Below are 24,378 nucleotides of genomic sequence, written 5' to 3'. Positions count from 1 at the left end.
ATCAGCACATCAATATTGAAGTTGTCCAGCTCCTAGATAATGATGGTTTAGTCAAAATATTAACGAAAGTAAAACTATTTCATTTTAAGAATTAAATATTTTTAAAATAATTTTTCGAAGGATTTTTGAATTAAAATAATTTCTTCAAATGCGTTATGGTCTAATTATATAATAAAAATAATAAAACTTTAAAGTTTTTAAAAATCCGATTTCTAATATGTAATCGCCTTCTTCGATAAGGTTTTTTATTTGCACAATCCACTCAAAACGATATATTCGATGTAGTTTTTTTTTAATTTGAAGAAGCGAGGGCTAAATAAGGTCAATATGGTGGTTCATGTAGGATGATATAAGTTTAATTGTTGTATATTAGCCCATTCTATCTTGAGACAAATAATTTCACGAAAACAATATAATACTAAAGTATTATTCTTTATTGACATTTGCCATAACTGGATGAATAATTTATAAGAAGTAACAATTTTTTACTATTATTTACGATTTATTAACTCCAGAGAATGAGGATTAAAACTGTCGAAATGATGGGTTGAAAAGAAAAGTCATTTTTTCGTTTTTAAAAATTAGTTTCAAAGCAAATTTATTCATATATATATAATTTGTTGTCCTTTTTCCCTATTAGTAAATAAGTCACGTCCGTGCTACATGAGAGCTGAATCAAATCTACCCAATCTAATTTTCTAAATTTTTGCCAAGTCACAAACGATGTTTGTCCATTTTTGTGGCGATTTGGTAAATTTTCTTATTGATCAATTCTGGCCGTTTTTATTTAATTTGTTGACTGCTTCAATCGCATTGCATATTGACAGTAGATATTTAGATTATTTCAAGTTTCAGTGGCGACTTGTTGACCGACGATACAAAACGACACTGGGGGCTTAAATGTATTCTAATAAACCAAACCCCTATCTTTAAAATTCTCACTTATCATACCATTCACCCTTAATACATGGCCTTGTTGCCCTATATGCACAGTTTCCGTAGCTGCACGGATTATCGGTTTCTTCAATTTTTCAGTACTAATTCATGTGGAACCCAAGTACATAACTTCATTTGATATCCAATCTTCTAAATTCTTCAAAACAGTTTTCATGGCCGAAATTCAGTTCTGTAGAGATATCTTGAGATACAATATATCAGTGTACCCACCTCGATATTTTTTAAAAGAATCACTCACTTTTAACAAATTAAAACAAATTGCAATATCTTTATATGGTTATTGAATATTCTATGGAGTTACGATATAATATGGCTTCATTGCTAGTGATATGCGACTTTAAGTCAATGTATTATAAAAAATCCATTACATTTTTTCTCCAACCTTATATTCATTTCGATTAAAAATAGTAAAATGCTATAATTACCAAATTTGTCTTTATTGAATACCGTTGCATATATAGATACTTGGCATTGTTCTATCCAATGTGAAAATTCTTGTTGACCTCCATTTATATTGTATACTTACAGGGACATTTCCTTTAATGAAGCAAAAAATCTATAAAATACTCCTTGTTATCGAAGTCACGATTGTAGTTTAGCTGTGCACTTTGACATAGCCTTCTGAACTGTAATTCCTTATTAGAACGAAGCGGTGAAAGTGCCCGAAAAACATAAAACGGATCAGTTTTCCTTAATTTACCTATTAAAGATGTTTATTTGTTTTCTTTTCAGATTTTAAGAAAGCACGTTATGGTAAGAGTTGGAGGTGGATGGGATACACTTGCCCACTATTTAGACAAACATGATCCATGTCGCTGCAGGGGCCAACATAGACCTACACAAGGCGCTAAGTTGTTACCAGGAAAAGCTCCAGATCTTCATGGCGCCCAAGTTATTTACGACAGGTTTGATTTATTCTATTTAATAATTTGATAACTCATTACTCAATATCATCGCTATATTCTAGATTTTCTTATGTATCTACAATTTTAACTAAAGTCAGAACAACTATTTATAAAATGACTCTAGTTGAATATTTTAGATTTCAAAACATTAATAAAATTAAATATTCAAAAAGCAAAATTATATGTGGAAAACAATTTACAGAAAATAAAATTAATAATAGTGCCACCTATTAAAGTTATATGTTCAAAAACGAATCACTTGGAATAGTCTTTTTCTGATTTAGTATATAGGAACATTTATAAACCAAATTCAAACTTTTATTTTATATTATGTTTTAACTTCAAAATAGGAGGACATTCTATGTTCGACTGTATATGTTTTAATGTATGTTCGCTGATTTCTCCCTCAATTGTGGACCGATTTTCAAAATTCTTTCCGATGTGGTCCTACAAAAATAATATGATTTTGTGACATATATACAAAATTAAAAACAAATCTAATCTATTGCCGACCGACTCCAATGTGATCTATTGGTAGTAGTTAAAATAAGATTGTAAATATATGAATAGGTTTAGGTAGCTATTAAGCTAAATACGTGGAGTAGTTAGATTAAATAATGTTTCTGTTTATTTTTATTTAGTTATTATAGCAATTATAATGTACATACTTTGTTTAAAAGGTTTTTTGTGTTAAAAAACTAAGTTTGAATATTTTTTTAATTCGATTCAATTTTTTTGTTAAAACTATTTTATATTAATATTAATTTTTTTATATATATTTTAAAGTCTTCTTTTACCAACTATAGATTTATCTGGACTGGGTCTAAAGTTTAACGTGGGCTCCGAACCACGGTTCTCAGCATTAGGCCTACCGACTGGCGAGTGACCAACTTTAGATCATCCCAGAAGACATCCGGTTTTACCCAGCCTGGTTACTGGCGTGACTCAGCCTGGTTCATTTTCCTTGTCGGATTTTACACTCTTGCCTAGAACATTCACTAATATTAAACAATCACAAACATAAAATTACGACCATGCCCCAGCAGGATTCAAACCCACGGCTATCGCAATAGTAGGAGGACCGTCCCATCGCCTTTACCACTGCGCCACCAAGCCGGCTAATATTAAATTTAATATTATTTACGATCCTTGTTTCTATTTCGTAGTTATGTTTAAGAGAGTAACAGCAAGAAAATTAAAAAGATATTAATTTAGCCATCAGAAACATTTTATATTAAATAAACTTATTAAGGGATTACGATATTTAGAGATTTACTGGATTATATTGTTACTCATGATGACGAATTTCATTATTTGCTTGTAATACATAAATAGGAGTAGATAAAAATGTTAAGAAAGCATTAGGAATGTGAGAAAAATAGTTTGTTACTCATCTCCAAATTTTTACTACTGCTATATTCACATGAGTCATCGGTACCCATTATTCTGCAAAAATCCCACATTGAAATGAGCAAGATAGTAACGTTTAGTAATTAAAAAATAATTGTTTATTGATATACCTACACCATATTGATGGGGTCACTGATCGAGGAACCTCTGGAGGTGGAGTAAGCGACAAAAATTAATTTTCATTATGACAAGATATTTTCTCTTGCATAACTAATTTGATCTGATTTGCTTTGATAAATTTGATTCTACCTTTTGGAATTTGGTATAAATATTTTATGTATATTAAATATCAATGTTTAATTGTTTTATTGTTTAAATGCACCCAATCCATCAATTGATTAAATAAATTCCTTCTTTCAGGACAAGTGTTTCACCAGCATCTTTACCACCAACATTGAACGGTACTAGTAGTGGACCTAACAGCTTAGGACCACCAATGAATGCTCTTAATAGATCCAGATCAAAATCACCATCATTTTTATACCCAGATACCAGAAGATCGGTCAGTCCCAATTTTATGCGAAAAACTTTAGCTCCCCCAATCTCCACCCATTCAATCACAAGGTAAAAACCTTAAAATATTGCAAAGTCACGTTTTCCCAAATGTTATATATCTAGATCCAGGAGCCCTACACCCAACTTTACCTCTACTCATACGACAAAGTTAGCCACCAAGACTTCAAATTTAGTGAAAAACCATTCATCTGGTCCTCAAAGTTTACCATATATACCACAATCAAAACACGTCGCTAGTATTCAGATACCAGCAGAAAACAAAGTAATAATACATATTCATAATACATACCAGAGTAAATGTTTCATAATGGTCATTTACAGGTTATGAAATCAGAAGCCGTTCTTCACGTTAACACCGAATCGCACAGTAGCGATACCCACAGCGATACATCATCCCAAATGTCCGATGAAGGTTACAGAAGTTTAGGAATTGTCCAAGACAAAACACGGAAGAGATCGTCATTGTATAGTCAAAACTCAACTGAAGATGTTGAAGAAACTGGTAAGTAAATCAACGTGTTTGTTATTTTTTTGTAATAATATTCATTGAACAGACAATCAACACATTTACACAGAAGACGAACTAAACGATGTTGGCCTAAGAAAAACCAATTTTTCACAAAGGATATACGAAAACGAACATAGATTTTTAAGGAAAAGTCCTGAGCTCCGAAGATCTTCTTCTACATCACCCATAACGGAAGACAGTGTAAAAACACTACTAAATGATCACAAGCAAAGTCAGAATTTTGGTATATATTTATGCGAAGATTAGTTAAATTTAATTGTAACATAACAATTTATAGGCTCGATGACTAGAATTGCCAATAAATCGAAAGAACCTTCATTTAGTGATGATCGCTCCCCTTCGGTAAAGAGAGAATCAAGTATAGAAAAAAGTGAAACCTTAAAGAATGGAACTGTTGGAAGCCCAAGAAAAATGTCTCCCCATCATACGTTACCAAAGAAAGGCGACAGTAAAACAAGCACCTGGAATGGGAGAGGAAGATCAGCTAGACCCAGTATTACCCCAGACACATACGTACCGCCATTCCAGAGAAACTCAACTGGTGAGGGTCTTACAATTTTGTTTACATTTTATTTTAAAATATTAGTTTGACAAAATCACAACAATGAACATCTTTTGTTTGTTGCGTAAATTTAGGATTATATAACAGTGAACCCAATTTATTAAATTGTTGTTTTAAGCATATAAAATCAAGTTTTCATAATTGTAAGTAAAAGAATGAAATATATCTGACAATTATCAGCCTTATGTTTTGCAATACTGAAGGAGATGAATTACACTGACAAATCTTTAGTATTAGTCAAAAGTATTAATTTTAATTAACACCATATAACTTCTTTGTTTTAGTTTTTTTTCCTTCTAAAATTATTGAAACACTCCATCATATGGCAAGCATTGGTTGCGCTTTTTGATAATGTTTGTTGTGAGAAAGGGGACTAATAAATAATGTTGTCGCACATAGTTATCACAAATCGAGTGTTAATAAAAAATAGAACAATTAAAATGCATAACCAGTACAAAATAATCATATGGTAGTATCACGCTGATGTTTAAATATTGGTAAAAAACTTAAAATTGAGAATGAGATCTATAGCAATTAATTAAACTCATGTTGCAAGTATAAGTTTATAGTTTACATGTAACGAATAAATTTTATTTGACAATGTAATTAAACATTAATCTTGTGCATTTATAGCCAGAAGAAGTATGTCTGCAGTGGGTGAAAGAAGGGCATCCGTATCAGCAAATTCCTCTCCCGCCAATAGTCCATTGAAGCAACAACTCTTGAAAGTAGTAAAGAAAGGAGACAGTGATGAAACCATTGCTCTCGAGGTATTATATAATTTAATAAATTTAAAAGAGCCGTTTACTTTAAAGACTTAGTTTTAATATGTTGTCCTTCGTTCTTTTCATCTAATTATCAAACACAGGTTAAGGTTTGTTTCTTATTCCATTAACAGATATGTTCTAATTTTTTGTTTGTGATTTTTTACACAGCCGACTAAACTACAAAGATCCAGAAGCCAAAAGACACTAAAAACAAAACAAGTATGCACTACATTTTACATATTGACGTGTGATGCTCATGACCTTCGTTGATAATCATATTGCTTTCTTTCTTGTGCTTCGTTTCATCGACGATTTAATCAATTTTCGATAAAAATGCATGGCTTGATCTGATTCATATGTACATTTTCACATACGTGGTTTATTTGTGTGGTGTGAAATATTATGTTTTGTAATTTGCACATATTTTTATAGGTTTTGGAAGGTATAGAGTGTGGTAGACAAATGATGAGCATTTCATCTAATCAATTTATATATTAGGAATATCATGGGATTTTACATTTAATTAATATGTTGATTATTATAACAGAAACATTCTATCAATCAATTTAATCACAAACAAGACCTATGTTTCAATAAGTTCTTGCTGTTTAAGTTAAAAATATTACGTCATGTTATTAATATTATAAAAATAACGATATATTTGAGATTTTATCGAATAAGAATAAAAATTAAATTAAATTAATTAATTAAAAGCGTTTAAATCATATTTATTAACGACGTTTTATTAAGAGCACTGTTCTTGGAAGCATCTAAATAAATACCCATCATTTTCAAAGAAACGTGGTAAACGAAATCCGTAAGAGTGTATATGATTTTTTTAGTAATTAATTGATACCATCATTATAATTATAGCATGTCAACTGAAAAATTACAAGCCATATTAAAACACATTTTTTTGGCAAAATTTGTTTTTTTTTATTCAACATAATTCCCTTCAAGGTTGATACACTGATTATAACGACCCTCCAACTTTAGATTTTTCGATTTTTCGATGTATTCGATTCATAGATTTTTGCCATCGTTTGCACTGACTTGTGACATGGTGCATTGTCTTGGTGAAGCAGCACTTTCTTTTCTTTCAGATGCGGTCGTTTTTCGACGATTTCGTTCTTCAAACGGTCCAACAACGCTATGTAATAGTCGCTGTTGATAGTCCTTCCTTTTTCAGTATGTATATTTTTCAGGTAGTCAATGAAAATTATTCTTTAGACATCTTTAGAGTGTCTGCTATTTCATTCAATTTCAATTTACGGTCATTCAAAATCATTGTGTGGATTTTTTAAATGTTTTCGTCGGTAACAACCTCTTTTGGGCGTCCACTGCGTTACTTACATACCAATATTGTTGGTTGACTTTCCTGCGGCAGTGTTCTGAAACTCGGCATCAAGCCAAGTTTTTGCTTCAACTATATATTTTCCTTTCATAAGGTATTATTTTATCAACACGCGAAATTCCTTTTTATCCGTTTTTTTTTCACAATAACAAAAGTTGCTTCACCCAAAATGATATAATTAACAAACTAATGATCCGACAGCTGTCAAATTTATACACCCATCTTATGAAGGTTTTGGCTAAGTAAAAAACATACGGATTTAATTCTAGTAGCGCCATCTATGTGTCAGGCCAGGGACTTTTCAATTGGCCTGTTATGAAACAACACCATATTTGCATAAGTTAGTCGATAGACCATGAATTATAAATGTCCTAAATATTACGTAGCTTAATTAGTATATTAACAAAAAAAAACAGTTTTACAGCTGACGGTTTAGACTTGGTAAAGATAAAGAACTGAAGGAGAGAATATTCCTCTTCATTGTTGAACAATATTTCAAATATATTGAAAGTCAATAAAGAGGTATTGAAAACTTCCGGAAGGTTAGGTGGTTAATTGGTTGTGCTAAATCCATTTGCAACTGATTAAGCCGTTCAAGTTTTGATATCGACAACATTTCTGGAAGTGTTGATGAAAAATCAAACAATCAATCAAATTAGAAATTCCAAGAACATCGATACAACTTATTAACTATTTAATTGACACAAGAACTAAAGTCTAATGAGCATGCACATCGAAGAGTTAGTTGAATAAATTGTTGAACAACCAATTGTTTCTAATTTCTCCTGTAAAATAGTCCTAAGCAATCTTTTTAGAACAAAAAATTAATTTTAAAGTTTGGCTAATAGTATATATTTGATGCGGATGAATTAATTCTGCTGAAAAAATTATTGGGATTAGCTTCTTAGAAAATAGCACTGATAGGGCATCATCAGAGCCTAGTTCTTTCTACCTAAATTGGATGATATTCATATGAAGAGATGTTACATGCCATAGAGCGGATTAAACGATTCAATTGCCTCTTAAAATGTATTTTCTTCTCTTTTGGCAAACGTATTTTTTAGTCTCGAAGTCAAAAGTTTATTCCAAGCAAGCCCAGAACCACCTGCGTATTGAAAGAAGAGGCTCAGACTGCATCTATATGACGCTGGAATGAATGGAAATGTCTACAAAATTCCTTTGATTTAATTAAAAATACATATAAAAATATATAATACATTTAATAAAAATCTTGTGTATTTCTTTATAAAATAATAATATTAAAAAGTAGATCGACACACTACTCCTGATTATGATTTATGATATTATGTAAACAGCTAGAACTTGAAAATTCCATTATATACATATCTATAAAAATTTACAGTAACATAAATGTTTAATTTAAATTAACCGAATATAATTGAAAGTAAAATCCCATATCCCCTTACTAAACATTACTCGCTGTTATACTCATATACTACATATACACAACATAAACACTTATTCACCCAACTGTTAAAACAATATTGCTAATATTTATTTTGTTTTGTTAGATAACAGAGCTGCTTAAGAAGTATTCCAGCATGAGTACTTTAAACAGGGAAGATTCTTACTCATCTCCTACATTGACACGTCAAAGTAAAGAGCGTATATCATTCAGGAGTCCAAGAAAGGATCTAAGACCAGACAATGCCACGAAAATACCAGCACCAACATTTAGATCTTAAACATATTCAATATTTGATTGATATTAATATCAAGCGTGAGAATAAATTTTGTCACGTTGTAAGTTTGAAAAATGAAAAAAGAAAATCTTTATATATGACCTAAAATATTTTCATATTTCAAATTTGGCAATATATTTATTGTATTTGGTGCTATTTGATTTTTAGATTCTAGTTGTATATATTTTCTCCATTTCATCTGCCAGTTTTTGACTGAAATGACGAAAGTTCCTGCACAGCACGCCTCGTAGTTTTCTATCATTCCAATTTGCAGGATAGATATATAGCTTGTTTCGAGCATTTTGTTTGATATTATAAATAATGTTTTTATGGCTATGAAATAACTAAACGCGTTAAAGACTTGGGGCAGAATTTTTTTATATGTTTAAATTATCAAAAATAACCATATCCTATTTAGGGATAAGAATATTATTAGGTATGCGTATATAATTCGACAATGCTTTTTAAAAATATTTTAACATCCAGTTATATATCTACAAGAACAGTACATGATTTAATGATTAGCTGCCTTTTAATAATAATCTTTAGTAATGTACAATTCTTGAAATTTTATCAATATAAAATGAATTTATTTAGTTGCAAATATACGATATATCAATTTATGCGCATTTGTTGTGCATTTATGGATATTTAATTATACTAGATGTTTAGAGGAAATAATGTCGAACTATTCATAATCATTGGGAATGTAGGACTTTTTATAGGAAAGCTCAATTATTAGAAAGAAAAGGAATATTTTAAACATTCCATTTTTGATACGAAATTTTTATAGAGAAAATATAAATACGTAATAATGGAATGTAAGATTTAGTCTGAAGAACAAATAATTATTTATGTTCTTTCGTATAATTATGAAAAAAAAAAACAATAACTCAAAAAATAAATAAATATTAATTTATTTTTATTAACCAATATAATATCTATCAGTAACATTAATTTACCTCAATACTAGACTTACTTGTTTCTTTTAACAGATGAAGGTTTTGGTGTCCACTATCAAGCTTTTATGGAAATGTTCTAAAAGCAGTTTTTTAGTTACCGAAAATATACCGATTTTTTGTCGTTAATGTTGAACAACATATTTTGTTTATATGTTATATATTCATCTCTATGATTTTTACAACGATTTTTATGACATAATTATTGTACAATTTTCGTTTAGCGCTAGTTATTTAACCAAATTGTGTAATTCTCTATTTATTAATTTTATTCAATATCATTCAATGTTGAATTTTTTTTAATAAAAACTAATAAATAAAATTAGTATGATATTGTTTTAATTTTTTAAACCCTGATAATATTATCTATTTATTTCATATTGGTTTAAAGGTTATAAAGACTTTGATTTATTCTCAATTTTTTATTGGTTTCTATCAAGCCAAAATACTTAACTTCCGTATATGGATCTTGAAAAATGTTCTAACAGGAATACATTAGTCGTGCGTAAAGGAGAATGAGAAATCGACTTTGCGAAAGACAACTACAAATTTTCTTTATGGCCGAGAAAAATTAACTGATGAGCTCTTTTAACTTAACGATATATCTTCACACTGTTTCACCATTAATGCTCAGGCAGAATATATATTGCTCAACCAATACATTTCAGTTGCCGACATTTCCAACACAATCTTAGGGAAGCATATACTCCTGCAGATTGTCCGATTCAGCGTATTACTTAAAAAAGTATCCTCAAATCCCAAATATTTGAACTGCTGCATTGGGTCTAACTGGATCCCGTTGAGATTTATAACAGTAGTCTATTTCTGCTTTGTGAACTATACAATTAAGAATGCTAGAGACCTCGACGTCTATACTAGCGAATGCTATCATCAGTGAACATTAGATCGGTCAAGGACTTGTATCATCAAATTATTCTGTTTGTTAATTATGAAGTATTAGTTCAACCATATTGTAGCTGCCCATGATTGAAATAAAAATAGTAAATTTGAGTCAACTGCTCTGATCCTCAAAAACTCATGACCAATTAGGATTGTGCGGGATGCACTAAATGATATCCAGTACAAATCAGCTATTAAATTATTAGTACCTGAACATCAAACTGGTATATGTCCCACTGTTGAGGGCAAATCTTATCTGTTACAGCTATATCACAAAAGATGGGGCACCAAAATAATCTTCACGTGAAATCAAAGCTCAAGAGGGATTTTGGTTTTGATCTTAAGATAGATACGGCAGAGATTTGTGACTTGTAAGCACTATTTGGTGCCAGAGAGGCGTAAGTACTCGAGGTGAGCTGTATGTGGACAACAGATGTATGTGGACCTTTCGATGAGCCATTCAAAAAGAAATATTCCCTTGTAATAATATCAGTCTAATCATACAAAGTTTTTGTATGGCTACTTTGGGTATACTTTGGAAAGTGTTAGGCATTTTATTGCACAAAAGTCAGAGATAATTGAAATCCTGAAGGATTTTCTAAAGCAAACGAAGACATTGAGCCATTCAGTGATTCAGTGAGATTATGCTTAATTTACGTAAAGATATGATCACAGAATAATGGGGTTTGTGAATGAGACTATAGAACTGTAACCGAAGTGACCAGAATGACATTCAGAAGAACTATAGGTTGAGTTACTTAACACTGCAGTGTGTAATATGAACAGAACGGGAAAGTCATTTTTTGGCGGCGCTAGTCCTTATGAGTTGTGAAAGCACCGAACTAAACATCTTACTTAAACTGGTTCAAAGTGGTATGCCCATATCCCTAGTCAAAAGACGATAAATAGAGTGTTAAATAGTCAAAGTGTCATTTTTTCACGTGATGTAAAATATGAAGAGAAACCTGTATGGTGTCTTGAACAAGCCAAACTGCCGTTTCAAGATGTGGAAGATTTTTTTACTAATCTCATAGAACTTCAGCTTCAGTAAATGGTCTGCTATACGACTTATAATCTAAATCTTATTCTAATGACTATTCCCTATGTGTGTGTCTATTAATCAGTTCGAATGGTAGTTTGCGTTAGAGCCTATACACTTCACTGCCATCGCGCACATTTGACTGTTTGGCGAGTGCTTTGGGATGCACTAACAGTCTCAGAGTAGTTTGCGCTAAACCTCGTATCACACTCGTTATGGGTAAGGGGATATCGCCCTGCATTAACTTGTTGGAGACTCGCAACATTTTATTCTGGAAACTCTGGAGGATAGCTATGTTAGCTTTGCTAGTAATACGCCGCCCTTTCTATACCCCACAGGTCCAAATGAGCCTAAGTATTCACTTGGCGAATTGACAGCAATAACATCGAATAAATGTCACAAAAATGTATGTAAAGAATGAGGCTTGTCTTTTTCAATAACAATAAATCAAAGTTATCTAAGGATAATTTAGATTTACGGCCTATCAGCCAATACGTTTGATATAGTTTAAGTTCAAGCTGCTTGCGTTTTATCACTATATGTTTTTCCATGTTAAACGTCGATCAAAATTCATTTCCAGATATTTAACGCTGTCTGCTTTCGGAAGTTTATAATTATTCATTTTTACTGAGAGACAAGTTCTTCTACAAAGGGTGAATGTCACATGAGCAGATTTTGTCTCATTTGTTCTGGTACGCCATGTTTTCAACCACAATTCGAAGTTGTTAAAATGAGATTGGAGGTTTCTAGTGACTGATACTGGATCCTCAAGATGTGAAAGATGTAGAAGAAACTGTTCAAGATAAATCACAAGATTGTGAAACAGATATAAGGAACTAATGAATGTATAAATCATGAAGAGTGTATCATCATTTTCATCGACAAACAATTGCTGAATATATAGTTGCATTTGAACAGATAATTTGACATATCTCGACTGAACAACGGGTAGCAGATATCATGACCAAACCACCATAGGAAACAGGTTTGCAAATTTACTACAATGAAATGGGGTTATTGTAAAAATATGTCATAGCAAAAAGTTTTAAAAATATTTCTTCTTCTAGTTTTCTAAGAAAAATTATGTTAAGCACAAGAATTAAATGTCACTAGTCACTATGGAATGTCTTCTTAAAATAATACTAATTTCTTCATTGTTGAAAGTAGTGAGTATTATGTCAAGTGTCAAGCGTTAAAGGCAATAACACAATAAAAGCAACTAGATAATTAAATCAACGGTCGACAACACTACCTTTACTGAATTAAATATACTTACCTTGTCGATACTTGAATTATTAATTCGTATGCCAATCAAGGCCTGGAGAACAATGTTCTTCAAACAATCAGCAAGAACTTATTTATTAGTGGAAGATGAAAAATGCCAGCTGGTAATGTCCTTTCACCTAAAATTTCGGGAACTGTTGTTGCAAAAGGACAGAAGTAGTAAGGTCTTAAAAATCAAGAAGCCTAATGAAGCAAAAGTTGAAGAGGCTCAGAATAGAGATGAGGGGTAACTAAAAAAGATAGTTGAGAGTATAATTTTGTTTGTGTTAGTCTGATCTAAATACATCTGCCAGCAGCACATCTCAGATGGAAAGATAACTGCCTTTTTATTAGGTGCTTTCATGTAATCTGATCAAATTTTCGTTAAATATTAGTTTATTGAGAAAAATGTCGACAATATATATTACTCAAAATCTTTTAGTGCGACGGTAGGTTCAATTACAGCCCCCTGGAAAATTGGAGCCCCGAAGACGTCCGGAAGATGTATAAGATCTATGAATGGTTAAAGTCACTCATGACGAATGAGTGCGTCTGTGAACTATTTCTAGTAATTATACAAAGATAGAATTCTAAAAAATAAATAAAGATTATTTTCAGACATGTTGTGCTTCCAAATTGTTGTAGTTGTTATTGTATTGTATATTCCTGTTTTCAATTTCTTCCATTTCGATAATGACGATTTGTTTCACAGATGTGCAAAGTTTCTGAGTACAGGACATTAACTCTCTGTAATTCTCTAACTATGTTTAATATTTACTTTTTAATTGGCGTAATAGTTAGATAGCAATAAAGTAGCGGTTAGAGTAATACAAGCTATAATTGACAAAAAAAATTGTTTTTGCTCTTAACAAATTGCGTATTTATATTTTTTAGTATATGCTATGAAACTATATATTTTGCAATATGCACATGTTAACGAGCAATTAGATATATTTATAATTATATTAACTATAATAACATTATGTTATTAATCAAATGTTTTTATGCCAATAGATAAAAAACCTGCTTTATGAAAAACAGGTATTAAAGTAACTCATTTTGCTTCTATATAATTAACTTATAAGACTAAGACATTTAGTTCTAAACGAATTCAATTACAAAAGAGAGAATATAAGTCATATAGAAGTTATCTTTAAAATTGGTAAGTGGTTCCAATTAAGTTTTAATTAAAGCTCTTTAGAACATCATTTATTAAGTTGTCATATTTGCTTTCTTCAGATTATGTTTTTAAAATATCCATATAAAATTATATATTTTGGTAATAATTTTACACAGTGACTTTTATGAGAATTTAGTTCGTTTTTATCGATAAGTTTTCTTTTACTAAATGCTAATATAAAACTATAAAATTAAAATGTTCTAATATGAAAACTTAAATATATCTGTGAAATTTAAAGTTATCTATTGTTGTATTATAGTACTATTAATGTAATATTAATAGAGTAATAATAATAGGAGTATAGTAATTAGTATAAACAGACTAAATAAAAATATTTTTTATAAAAATTTTTAAATATTTTTTAAAAAATATTTTAGTAAAATATATGAAATAATGTATTTTTATAATTTTTAGATAATGCTCTTTTGGGGAAATGTTACTAATATTCTGCTTTCATTGTTGATTATTATTAGCCTTATATTATATGGCCATTTTTTATGGAAGAGAAAAGATATGATCTTAAAATCATGGAATGTGCCAGGACCAATAAATTTACCTATTATTGGAGCTGCATATATATTCATGGGTAGACCTGAAAGTAAGTACAGATATATACAAAGTACAAATATATCAACATTTTAAATAAAAAAAAATAGTCAAATGTTAGTCTAAAAATATATATTTATTCTAAATAATTTAAAGGATAGTGATAATTTTTAAAATTAAGTACCAATTTTAAGGGTTCATTAAAATCGACTAAAAAATTATCGGCCCTAAATATCGTTATTTTTTCTTCATCCTTACATCGGAATATTAGATCTGATTGGTCAATCCTCCGCCGCCGACACCTCGTCTTTATCGCGGCAAACCAAGGTTTGTGCTGGCCCGTTTATACGATACATCAGTGAACTTGTAGCCCGCGGATTTCACAATCTGCATCGAAATGGGACTTTTAATAAAATGACGGACAATTTTTTTATCTAACATTATACACCCCCAAAGTATTTTTCTTTTTTTTTATATATTTTAAAGTCTCCTTTTACCAACTATGGGCTTATCTGGACTAGACCTACAGTTTAACGTGGACCCCGAACCACGGTCCTGAGCATTAAAGCCTACCGACTGGCGAGTGACAAACTTTAGAAATCATTTCAAAAGACATCCGGTCTTATCCAGCCTGGTTACTGGCGTGACTGGGATCATTTTCCTTGTAGGATTTTACATTCTTGCCTAAAACATTCACAAATTTTAAACAATCACAAACATAAATTTACGACCATGCCCCAGCAGGATTCGAACCCGCGGCTATCGAAACAGTAGGAGGACTGTCCCATCGCCTTCACTGCGCCACCAAGCCAGCACCCCCAAAGTATTGAACTACGCGCCGCCGCTGGGATCCGCTATGGCTTTTTAGGTGTTTTAGCATTACACTTTCATTACTTATCATCAAATCACTAGCCTCTTCGTTTACTTTTTATATTGTTAAACATCTTTTTTTCTTAAATGATACACAAATTCACCAGGTACATTTCCTATGCTTGAGCCACAACTTTATGTTAAATTAGGAAATATCTATCTGTCACAACAATCATCAGAACCAGAATGGCGAGATCCCGGGTATGCGCCCAGTAGATTTACAGTATATTTCTATAGATAATTATACTAGCATACATTATATGCAACGATATATACATGGTACGCTTACCATATTAGCGCCACCACTCAATTATTACTCTCTACAACACTATTTATAGAATATTTCATCACCTTTTTACTTTTTCCTGGTTTGAATTTAATATATATATATTGCTGTTTAATGTCTTAATTTTGCCTTCAACTTGATAGTCATTGGTCCCTTTTTATTAAACCATTTTGGAGTTCTATTGACTTTGACCATTTACTTCCTCTACTAAAAGACTAAAAAATTAACCATATTTGCGAATAAAAGTAGTTTTCAAAGAATAAAATCAAAAACGCCAATTATTTCATATTATTCTTATTAGATATACATAACCGTTTAAAGCAAATGCAAGAAAAATATCCACAAGGTGTAAAACTTTGGTTTGGTCAAAAGTTAATATATTTCCTCCACAAACCGGAACACATAGAAAAAGTTTTGGGAAGTCACAAACTAGTAGAAAAGGATAGTTTATATAAGGCAGCGGTCGATTCCATTGGAGAAGGTCTTGCACTAGCACCAGGTGAGGAGAAGTTTCGACATAAACTATGAAATTTCAAATTCAATAGAAATAAAACTGTTTTAGTGCTAAAATGGCGAAAACATCGCAAAATAATCATGACATCGTTTCGTCAAAATATTTTAGATCAATTCGTGACCGTATTTGCAGAAAAAGCTTATATACTAAATACCATACTACAGAAACAAACTAGAAAATATATTCCTATTTATGATATTATTTTAAAATGTATGTTGGATACACTGGTTGGTGAGTTATGGTTATTGTTTCATTATTATAAGATTATTTTTGTTGTATTATATTAAGTGTAGGAATTTATTGTTGGGTGTTGTTTTTCTTCATAAAGAAAGTTATAGCTTCATAAGTTCTAATTAAAAAAGTTTTAATAAGTTACAAAAAAGTATTAGTGAAAATATTATCCATTACTAGCTACTTTTTTTTTTCATTAAAAAGTAAACGCTTATACCGATATGCTATTGATCAGCACACATATTGCCTGGACGAGAACTGGACGAACAGCTAAAATATATGGCGGGCGTGAGGAAATATTTTATTATATATTAATTATATAAATACAAAATATTATTATTCATTATTAAAGTAAAACATAGTGACTAGAGACGAAAAGTGTATACACTTTGACAACTCTAAATGGAAAAACATCGTGGTTATTCTGGGGATTCTAGTCATGTTTCAATATCCACGACAAACACAAATATTCATAGCGCAAAAGTCTTGTTTTGTTTATGATGAAAGTAACTCAGCATACTATATTACAAATATCTAAAGCCCAGTAAAAATTATTGTAACAGGTTATGGAACTCAGCAGAAAACGGCCGCTATATCAAGAAATGACAATGCCTGTCCTCATGCTGCTCAAGAAATTTCTTGAAACCTTATCCAGATATTACTCCTTTGGATTATCATCTATTCCGGCTAACAGTATTAGGTTCTACCAAAGTAGTTTAATTTTTTTGAATATATCAAAAGTTAGGTTTGTTCTTAGATCTCTAAAATAAATTTTATCGACATAGAATTTTCATGCTATCCGAAAGATGGGTCAAGGTTGTAGATATTGGTGGACAGTATGTTCCCAAATAAGTAGACAATCGTAATAATACTTTAAATTTTGAATCATTACGGCGGTTTTCAATGTACTCCTTATACATTAATTAGCCAAATTATAGGTAGTTAAAAGTATTTCAAATTGTTAATTGAAATTTTTGGATACATACAAATAACTATTTTTTTATATTTAGAGACAGCCATGAAACTACAGCTTAATATTCAAAAGAAAGATAATAATTACAGCTACACATTTGAAAGGTATTTTATCAATTATATTTTCTAAAATAAAATATATTTAATTTTACTGTCAATATCGCGACTTAAAATGTGTGTTACTTTAGAATAATGCATCTCATATATATAAGATCCGTATACGTGTGGAACCATTTTAATTTCTTATGGAATCTCCTGGGATATAAAAAACAAATGCAAGCTGCTTTACAGATATTCGTGGATTTGTCGGACAAGGTAACTTCAAATTATTAATATCAATCAAAAGGGAAGAAGTAGAAACCTCTATATCAAACATTTAGGTAATTCGGAAAAAACTGGTACAAAAACATAATTTGAATGAGGAAGACAGTCAGGATTTAGGTATGTTCTTTAAACTATTTTGAAAAATCTACTACAAAACCAAAAACGAGATTAAAAATAGGATAATAAAGATAACATACACGGGCTATAAAATAATTTTACTGAATTTACAATAATTTTTTTTATTAATCTCTTAAAACTTCAATAATCTGCCCGTGGGCAATTAGTATTATAATATGATTTCCGTTATACAATATAACTCTACTAACATGTAGAAGAGAATCGCTTCAGTAAGTGACTGTACAAACTTATAATCTAAATCTTATTCTAGATTCTATCCTAACTTATTCTAAAGACTATTCTAACTTATTCTAGAGATTATTATATCTCACTCTACGTCTCGGTTAATCAGTTCGTATAGTAGTTTACGTTTGAGGATACGCACTTCACTGTCATCACGCACATTTGACTGTTGGGTGCATTGGGAAGCACTAACAGTCTTTCAGAGAACCTTGCACTAATGCTCGTTAGGGGTTCTAGGGCATATCTCGATTAATTTGTTGGTGATCGAATATAGGGCATCGACGATGACTCACAATACTTTATTCCGGAACCTCTAGAGGATATCTATGTTATATTTGCTATTAGTACCCCACTGTTCAGTACCACAGGTTCAAATAGGCCTAAGTATTGACTTATAAAACAAAACCTTGTCATCTGAAGATAATTTAGATTTACGCCCTATCAGCCAATACGTTTCATTTAGTTTAAGCCCATGCTGCGTTTTGTCACTATATGTTTTTTCCATGTTAGACGTTGAACAAAATGCAATCCCAGATATTTAACGTTGTCTGCTTGCGGAAGTTTATAATTATTTATTTTTACTGAGGTTCTTTTTTAAGTTCTTCTACAAAGGGTGAATGTCACATGGGTAGATTTTGTCTAATTTCCTTTGATACGCCATGTCTTCAACCACAATTAGACTTTGTTAAGATGTATTGATGTGTGATGATAAATCCGCTGTATCGTCAGCATATATTGCAACAGTAGTATTTTTGAGGCCGTCAGGTTAGCTTTATATAATAGATATAACAGTGGGCCAAGAACTCTGCCTTGCCGAATACCTGAATATATTGGATGGAGTGTATTCGTCACCATTCGTGTTTTACAATAAAATGTCTGCCCGTGGGGTATGATTTGAACCGTTGAAGTGCGTATATGTGGGCAAAAGTTTTTTCAAATTAACATGCAGTCCAGTGTGCCACAACTTGTCGAAGGCTTGAGATATATTGAGAAATGCAGCGGAGCAATATTTTTTATCACTGAGGTTTTTATTAATTTTGTTGACTAATCTATGTATTTGTCCTGTTGCTCCGTATTTTTTATGGAAGCCAAAGTGATGGTCTAGAATAATATTTATCTCTTCTATGATTATTTTGCGTCTTTTAATGTATAGTTTTTCAAAACCTTTAGAGATCACATTTAAGAGGCTTATAAGATGATAAAAGGAGACGTCTTTCATTTCATCGTAATTTGTACATGGTAACTTAAGAAACTTAAACAATATATTTTCCATCAAATCTTGAAATATTCCTGTTTAAGTTAAAAAAGGCCTGTTAAAATAAATCGCGTGCTTTGAAATAGCAATTTTCATCAATAGTAAATATAACGAAAGTGATAACTTTGTCACAAATGACAAAGAAGGAAAAGGCCTAGAAAACTATAGATCATACATACCGAATTAAAATCAAAAAAAACTTTCAAATATCACTATTAATAATAAATGATGAGTTTTAGCATGAAAATATACAATTCCTTATATTATATATAAATAAATACGAAAATGTTATTTTTAAACATAACTTGTTCACCTAATGATAGATAGAGAATTAATCAAAATCAGCATAAAAATGGTATATAAACATATGACATATGAATTGTTAATTAAATATCTATATATGTTTATCATGTTAACACAGGAACTAAGAATCATAAAGTGTTTTTGGATTGTATTATGGACAGTAAACAGTTTGGTTTAAATGAACTTCAAGAAGAAGTAAACCAATTTCTATTTGCAGTAAGTTCATTTACAATATTTTTTTAAAATTGTTTATAAAATTAGAGTGACAAATTATTGAAATTATTAAACTAGGTTTTAGGATTGAATATTTAAGAAGTAGTTTTTAGGGAACCGAGACCACATCATCGACATTATGTTTCATATTTGCTGTATTAGGAATGTTCCAAGATATTCAGGTATTTTAATGCCATCAATTCAATAATACAAAATAATGTTCATGAACTAAAGCCTCTTTAAACAATTACTTTTTTTCTGTTTAAAATTATTATTAACTTACTTTAACAGCACAAGGTTTTACAAGAAATATTGGAGATTATTGGACCAGAGCGAGAACCAGAATCTAAAGATCTTCACCGTTTAGAATACATGGAACGAGTAATAAAAGAAACCCTCAGATTATTTCCGGTAGTAGCCCTCTTTGGCAGATCTATGACCGAAGACTGCGATGTTGGTAATTATTATTAATAAAATATATAAACACTAACTATCTGTTGATTTGATTTTGAGATTATTTTTCTGTTATAACTAAACCTCTACCTATTTTAACTTGATTGTTACATTAATTAAGTTAGTAAAACTATTGATTATCCACCAAACACATTTTTAGTAAAAACATATCACGGCACTCTTATAGAAAACAAAACAAATAATCAACAAAATGAAATCGTATTTCAAATAAAACGACGACGCATATTTAGCTTATTCAATGCTGGTCAATAAGATGGACTAGCTTCTAATAATAGAGAATTAACAGAAACTAATACCTTCAGTGTTAATTGTAACAAATACAAAATATGAACAGACCTTTGCAAATATTTTAAAGGCATTATAATAATATAAAATGCAACTATAATACAAACATTTTATTTTAGGTGACTTCGTAATACCAAAACTTGCAACTGTTTATTTTGGTGTCGTTTACATACATAGAAATTCTAAATACTGGCCAGATCCATTAAAATTTGATCCGGACCGGTTTTTAGCAGAAGAGGTAGCAAAAAGACCACCTTGTGCTTATATACCATTTTCATATGGACCAAGAAATTGCATAGGTACGTTTATCCAAAAAAAACAAAATTCTTACATACAAGCAAATACTATTTCCAGGAAAAAACTATTCCTTCATGAATATGAAGGTACTCATAGCTGTAGTTTTACGAAAATATAAAATACACTGCGATTACAAACACGTAGAGGATATTCAATTGAGAACCAACTTAGTATTAAGATTTAAGGATGATCCTAAAGTATATGTAACCTCTAGATGAAAATATAATTTTAAAGGACTAAAACTTATAAACATACATTAATTGCTTTTCGTTTAAATAAATCAATAAATATTATTTTAAGTTAAATTAAAATTCATTAATTTCCTGTTAATGGTTATTGTGCTTATGGTAAATGGTAATTTTCTGTAATATAAAATAATTTATATATATAATATATATTTTATAATTTATTATTAGTTTTCTTGACTATTTAGGTTTTTTTAAATTCAACTTATAGTATTGAACATGGTCACAAGAAATTTTTGGATATATATACACAAAAGTTAACTCATTATATTCATAAATCATATTAATCATTTTCACCAGTTAATATTTCACACTAGTTATAATTCCTCGTAAACTAAACTAAAGGTATTAGAAGAGTAGTCGTAACTTGAAGTTATCCTCTCAAGTACCTTCCAAAAGAAGTCATTGATAAGGAAAAATTGTATATTTTATAATGATCTTGCCAAAGACTTTTCTTTGTTATATAATAGGTTAAATCACATTCAAGTTTCAGATCTGGTAACAATTTATACCGCGTAAGTATTAAGAATTATAGGTTTAGTATGAGGAAAGAAAAAAATTGTTAGCATATTACCTCCAAATTACTAAAATAACAAGGTTTACTAATTATCCAACTGAATCAAGTGTGGATAAATATATTATCCATCATATAACAAACCTACTTAGACAACAAAAAAAAACCGTTAAAACTGGCAAATTAAACTAGGAATGGTTTTAAAATCCAGCTTATTTGATAAATTTAACTTCTTTTACTAGATTTCACTAGCACCAGGTGAGGAGAAGTTTCGACATAACCTATGAAATTTCAAATTCAATGGGAATAAAACTGTTTTAGTGCAAAAATGGCGAAAACATCGCAAAATAATCATGACATTGTATCGTCAAAATATTTTAGGTCAATTCGTGACCGTATTTGCAGAAAAAGCTTGTATACTAAATATCATACTACAGAAACAAACTAGAAAATATATTCCTATTTATAATATTATTTAAAAATACACACAAATTGGATACACTGGATGGTAAGTTATGGTTATTGTTTCATTATTATAAGATTATTATTGTTGAATTATATTAAGGGTAGGAATTTATTGTTGGGTGTTGTTTTTCTTCATAAAGAAAGTTATAGCTTCATAAGTTCTAATTAAAAAAGTTTTAATAAGCTACAAAAAGTATTAGTGAAAATATTATTTATTACTAGCTACTTAATTTTTTTTCATTAAAAAGTAAACGCTAAAGTAACAGCTAAAATATATGGTGGGCGTGAGGAAATATTTTATTATATATTGATATATAAGTACAAAATATTATTATTCATTATTAAAGTTAAACATAGTGACTAGAGACGAAAAGTGTATTCACTTTGACAACTCCAAATGGAAAAACATCATGGGTATTCTGGGGATCCTAGTCATGATGTAAGTATGATGAAAGTAACTCAGCATACTATATCACAAATTTCTAAAGGCCAGTAAAAATTACTCTAACAGGTTATGGAACTCAAAAAAACGGCCGCTATATAAAAATGGCAATGCCTGTCCTCATGATGCTCAAGAAATTTCTTGAAACCTCATCCAGATATTACTCCTTTGGATTATCATCTATTTCGGCCAACAGCACTAGGTTCTGCCAAAATAGTTTAATTTTTTTGAATATATCAAAAGTTAGGTTTGTTCTTAGATCTCTAAAATAAATTTTATATACATATACATATTTGACATAAATTTTCGTGCTATCCGAAAGAAAGGTTGTAGATATTGGTGCAACTGAATCAAGTGTGGATAAATATACTATCCATCATATAACAAACCTACTTAGACAACAAAAAAAACTGTTAAAACTGGCAAATTTAACTACGAATGGTTTTAAAATCCAGCTTATTTGATGAATTTAACTTCTTTTTGCTTTTGACTCTTCTGACCCCACAAAAAATTAGTTCGTGAAAAACGATTATCATCAAACAAATATATATATATATATATATAATATATATCCAATTTTAGGTGATTTTATATTACCAAAGGGTGCTACTATTTATTTTGGAGTAACTTACATACATATAAATGCAAAATACTGGCCAGATCCACTTAAATTTGCTCCAGACCGATTTTTGCCCGAAGAAGTGGTAAAAAGACGTATAAAGATTTAAAGATGGGGCTAAAGTATCAATAACACCTAGATAAAACAATTATTTAATGTATAAAAATGTAATAATTTTATATAGATTTTTATTAACATGTTAAATATTGTTAAATAAACCAGATAAATAAAATGAAATGGAACTACTGACTAATTATTATGGGGTTATTACTAATATTTAGCGGAAATAAAAACACAACATTTCCTCCGTTTTAAGTCAAATAGTTATCAGAAGCGCTACGCATCTTTAACTTCACTTAGCGTTTCCCAGCCATCATTTCCGCACCCCAACATTTGAACTTTATTGAAATTAAGTGCTCTATAGTTGCTAAGAATAATCAAAATTATTTCTATGACTCAAAGATACAGATGCAAATGTATTTGACAGTGCTACCAAAATATTCATTTTACATAGCTGAACAAAATATTAGGAACTCAAATACACAATAAAAAAAAATAAATGAGGTCTAAACTCGAATGTTATCAACAGTGATATTTGCTTCGATATTACTTTAATTACGCTTTAAAAGTTTAATAAAATTGAAGGTACTTAAAATAGTATATACTTACATTAGAATGACATTATTGCTGTAAATAAATTAACGATGTTCAAATTATAATATACTGGCTGGGTCTAGCCTTACAATATGTTTCTACTTTTGAACGAATATATACAAATTGTTTGAGTTTTTTAGCGGTGTATAATTAATTACCGTAGGGGCCCTCATACCATCGATACACGATAGAATATCTAATTAACATAAAGTTATTAAAATAATATATAAATAAATGCTATACCTGAATTAAGTGTGTGACCAAAACAATTACGTCACGCGCAGATTTTTTTTTATTATCTCAAATGTTAGTTTTTCTATTAAATCATTTAGCCTATTAAAATATATACTAGTTGTACAAAAAGACGAGCTAGTTCAAATACCACACATCTATTATGAAGAAGGTATTATCTAAACACCACCACATATAGAATATATTTGTAAAATATTTTACAAACGGAATGTC

The 24,378-nt window shown here is 30.2% G+C and overlaps 2 protein-coding genes across 5 annotated transcripts in view; both read left to right on the top strand.

Moving 5' to 3' along the window:
* LOC143193357 (GAS2-like protein pickled eggs) overlaps positions 1-9,990 on the top strand; it is a 176,572-nt gene extending 166,582 nt beyond the window's left edge. Inside the window, exons 8-16 of one of the 4 annotated variants that reach the window (XM_076399520.1) lie at positions 1,690-1,862; positions 3,633-3,836; positions 3,891-4,050; positions 4,110-4,290; positions 4,364-4,540; positions 4,595-4,858; positions 5,513-5,649; positions 5,815-5,865; positions 8,533-9,990. In XM_076399520.1, the coding sequence (XP_076255635.1) occupies positions 1,690-1,862; positions 3,633-3,836; positions 3,891-4,050; positions 4,110-4,290; positions 4,364-4,540; positions 4,595-4,858; positions 5,513-5,649; positions 5,815-5,865; positions 8,533-8,706 (1,521 nt within the window). In that variant the 3' untranslated portion in view covers positions 8,707-9,990. Of the gene's footprint in view, positions 1-1,689; positions 1,863-3,632; positions 3,837-3,890; positions 4,051-4,109; positions 4,291-4,342; positions 4,541-4,594; positions 4,859-5,512; positions 5,650-5,814; positions 5,866-8,532 lie in introns of all 4 variants that reach the window. The other 3 variants (XM_076399519.1, XM_076399522.1, XM_076399521.1) reach the window with 3 other exon arrangements.
* Positions 9,991-13,890: 3,900 nt separating this feature from the next.
* On the top strand, positions 13,891-21,322 carry LOC143193360 (cytochrome P450 4C1-like). The gene is made up of 12 exons (XM_076399526.1): positions 13,891-14,026; positions 14,459-14,642; positions 16,048-16,245; positions 16,309-16,491; positions 17,502-17,568; positions 17,652-17,778; positions 17,844-17,892; positions 19,824-19,921; positions 20,032-20,100; positions 20,210-20,375; positions 20,797-20,976; positions 21,032-21,322. The coding sequence occupies exons 2-12, from the start codon at positions 14,462-14,464 to the stop codon at positions 21,190-21,192; spliced, it is 1,479 nt and encodes a 492-aa protein (XP_076255641.1). The 5' UTR covers positions 13,891-14,026; positions 14,459-14,461; the 3' UTR covers positions 21,193-21,322.
* Positions 21,323-24,378: the final 3,056 nt, after the last annotated feature.

Source organism: Rhynchophorus ferrugineus, unplaced genomic scaffold (genome assembly GCF_030347505.1).
Source record: "Rhynchophorus ferrugineus isolate W39M unplaced genomic scaffold, kcgeb_rfMv2 rfM3, whole genome shotgun sequence".
Taxonomy (NCBI): Eukaryota; Metazoa; Arthropoda; class Insecta; order Coleoptera; family Curculionidae; genus Rhynchophorus; species Rhynchophorus ferrugineus.
The sequence above is the reverse complement of the archived record's forward strand: the minus strand, read 5'-3'. Positions and strand labels throughout refer to the sequence as shown.

Coding starts and splice junctions, on each gene's coding strand:
- LOC143193360 (XM_076399526.1), top strand. CDS start 14,462: ATGCTCTTTTGGGGAAATGTTACTAATATTCTGCTTTCATTGTTGATT. Junction 14,643..16,047: donor ATTCATGGGTAGACCTGAAA/GTAAGTACAGAT, acceptor TATTCTTATTAG/ATATACATAACCGTTTAAAG. Junction 19,922..20,031: donor TAAACCAATTTCTATTTGCA/GTAAGTTCATTT, acceptor AGTAGTTTTTAG/GGAACCGAGACCACATCATC.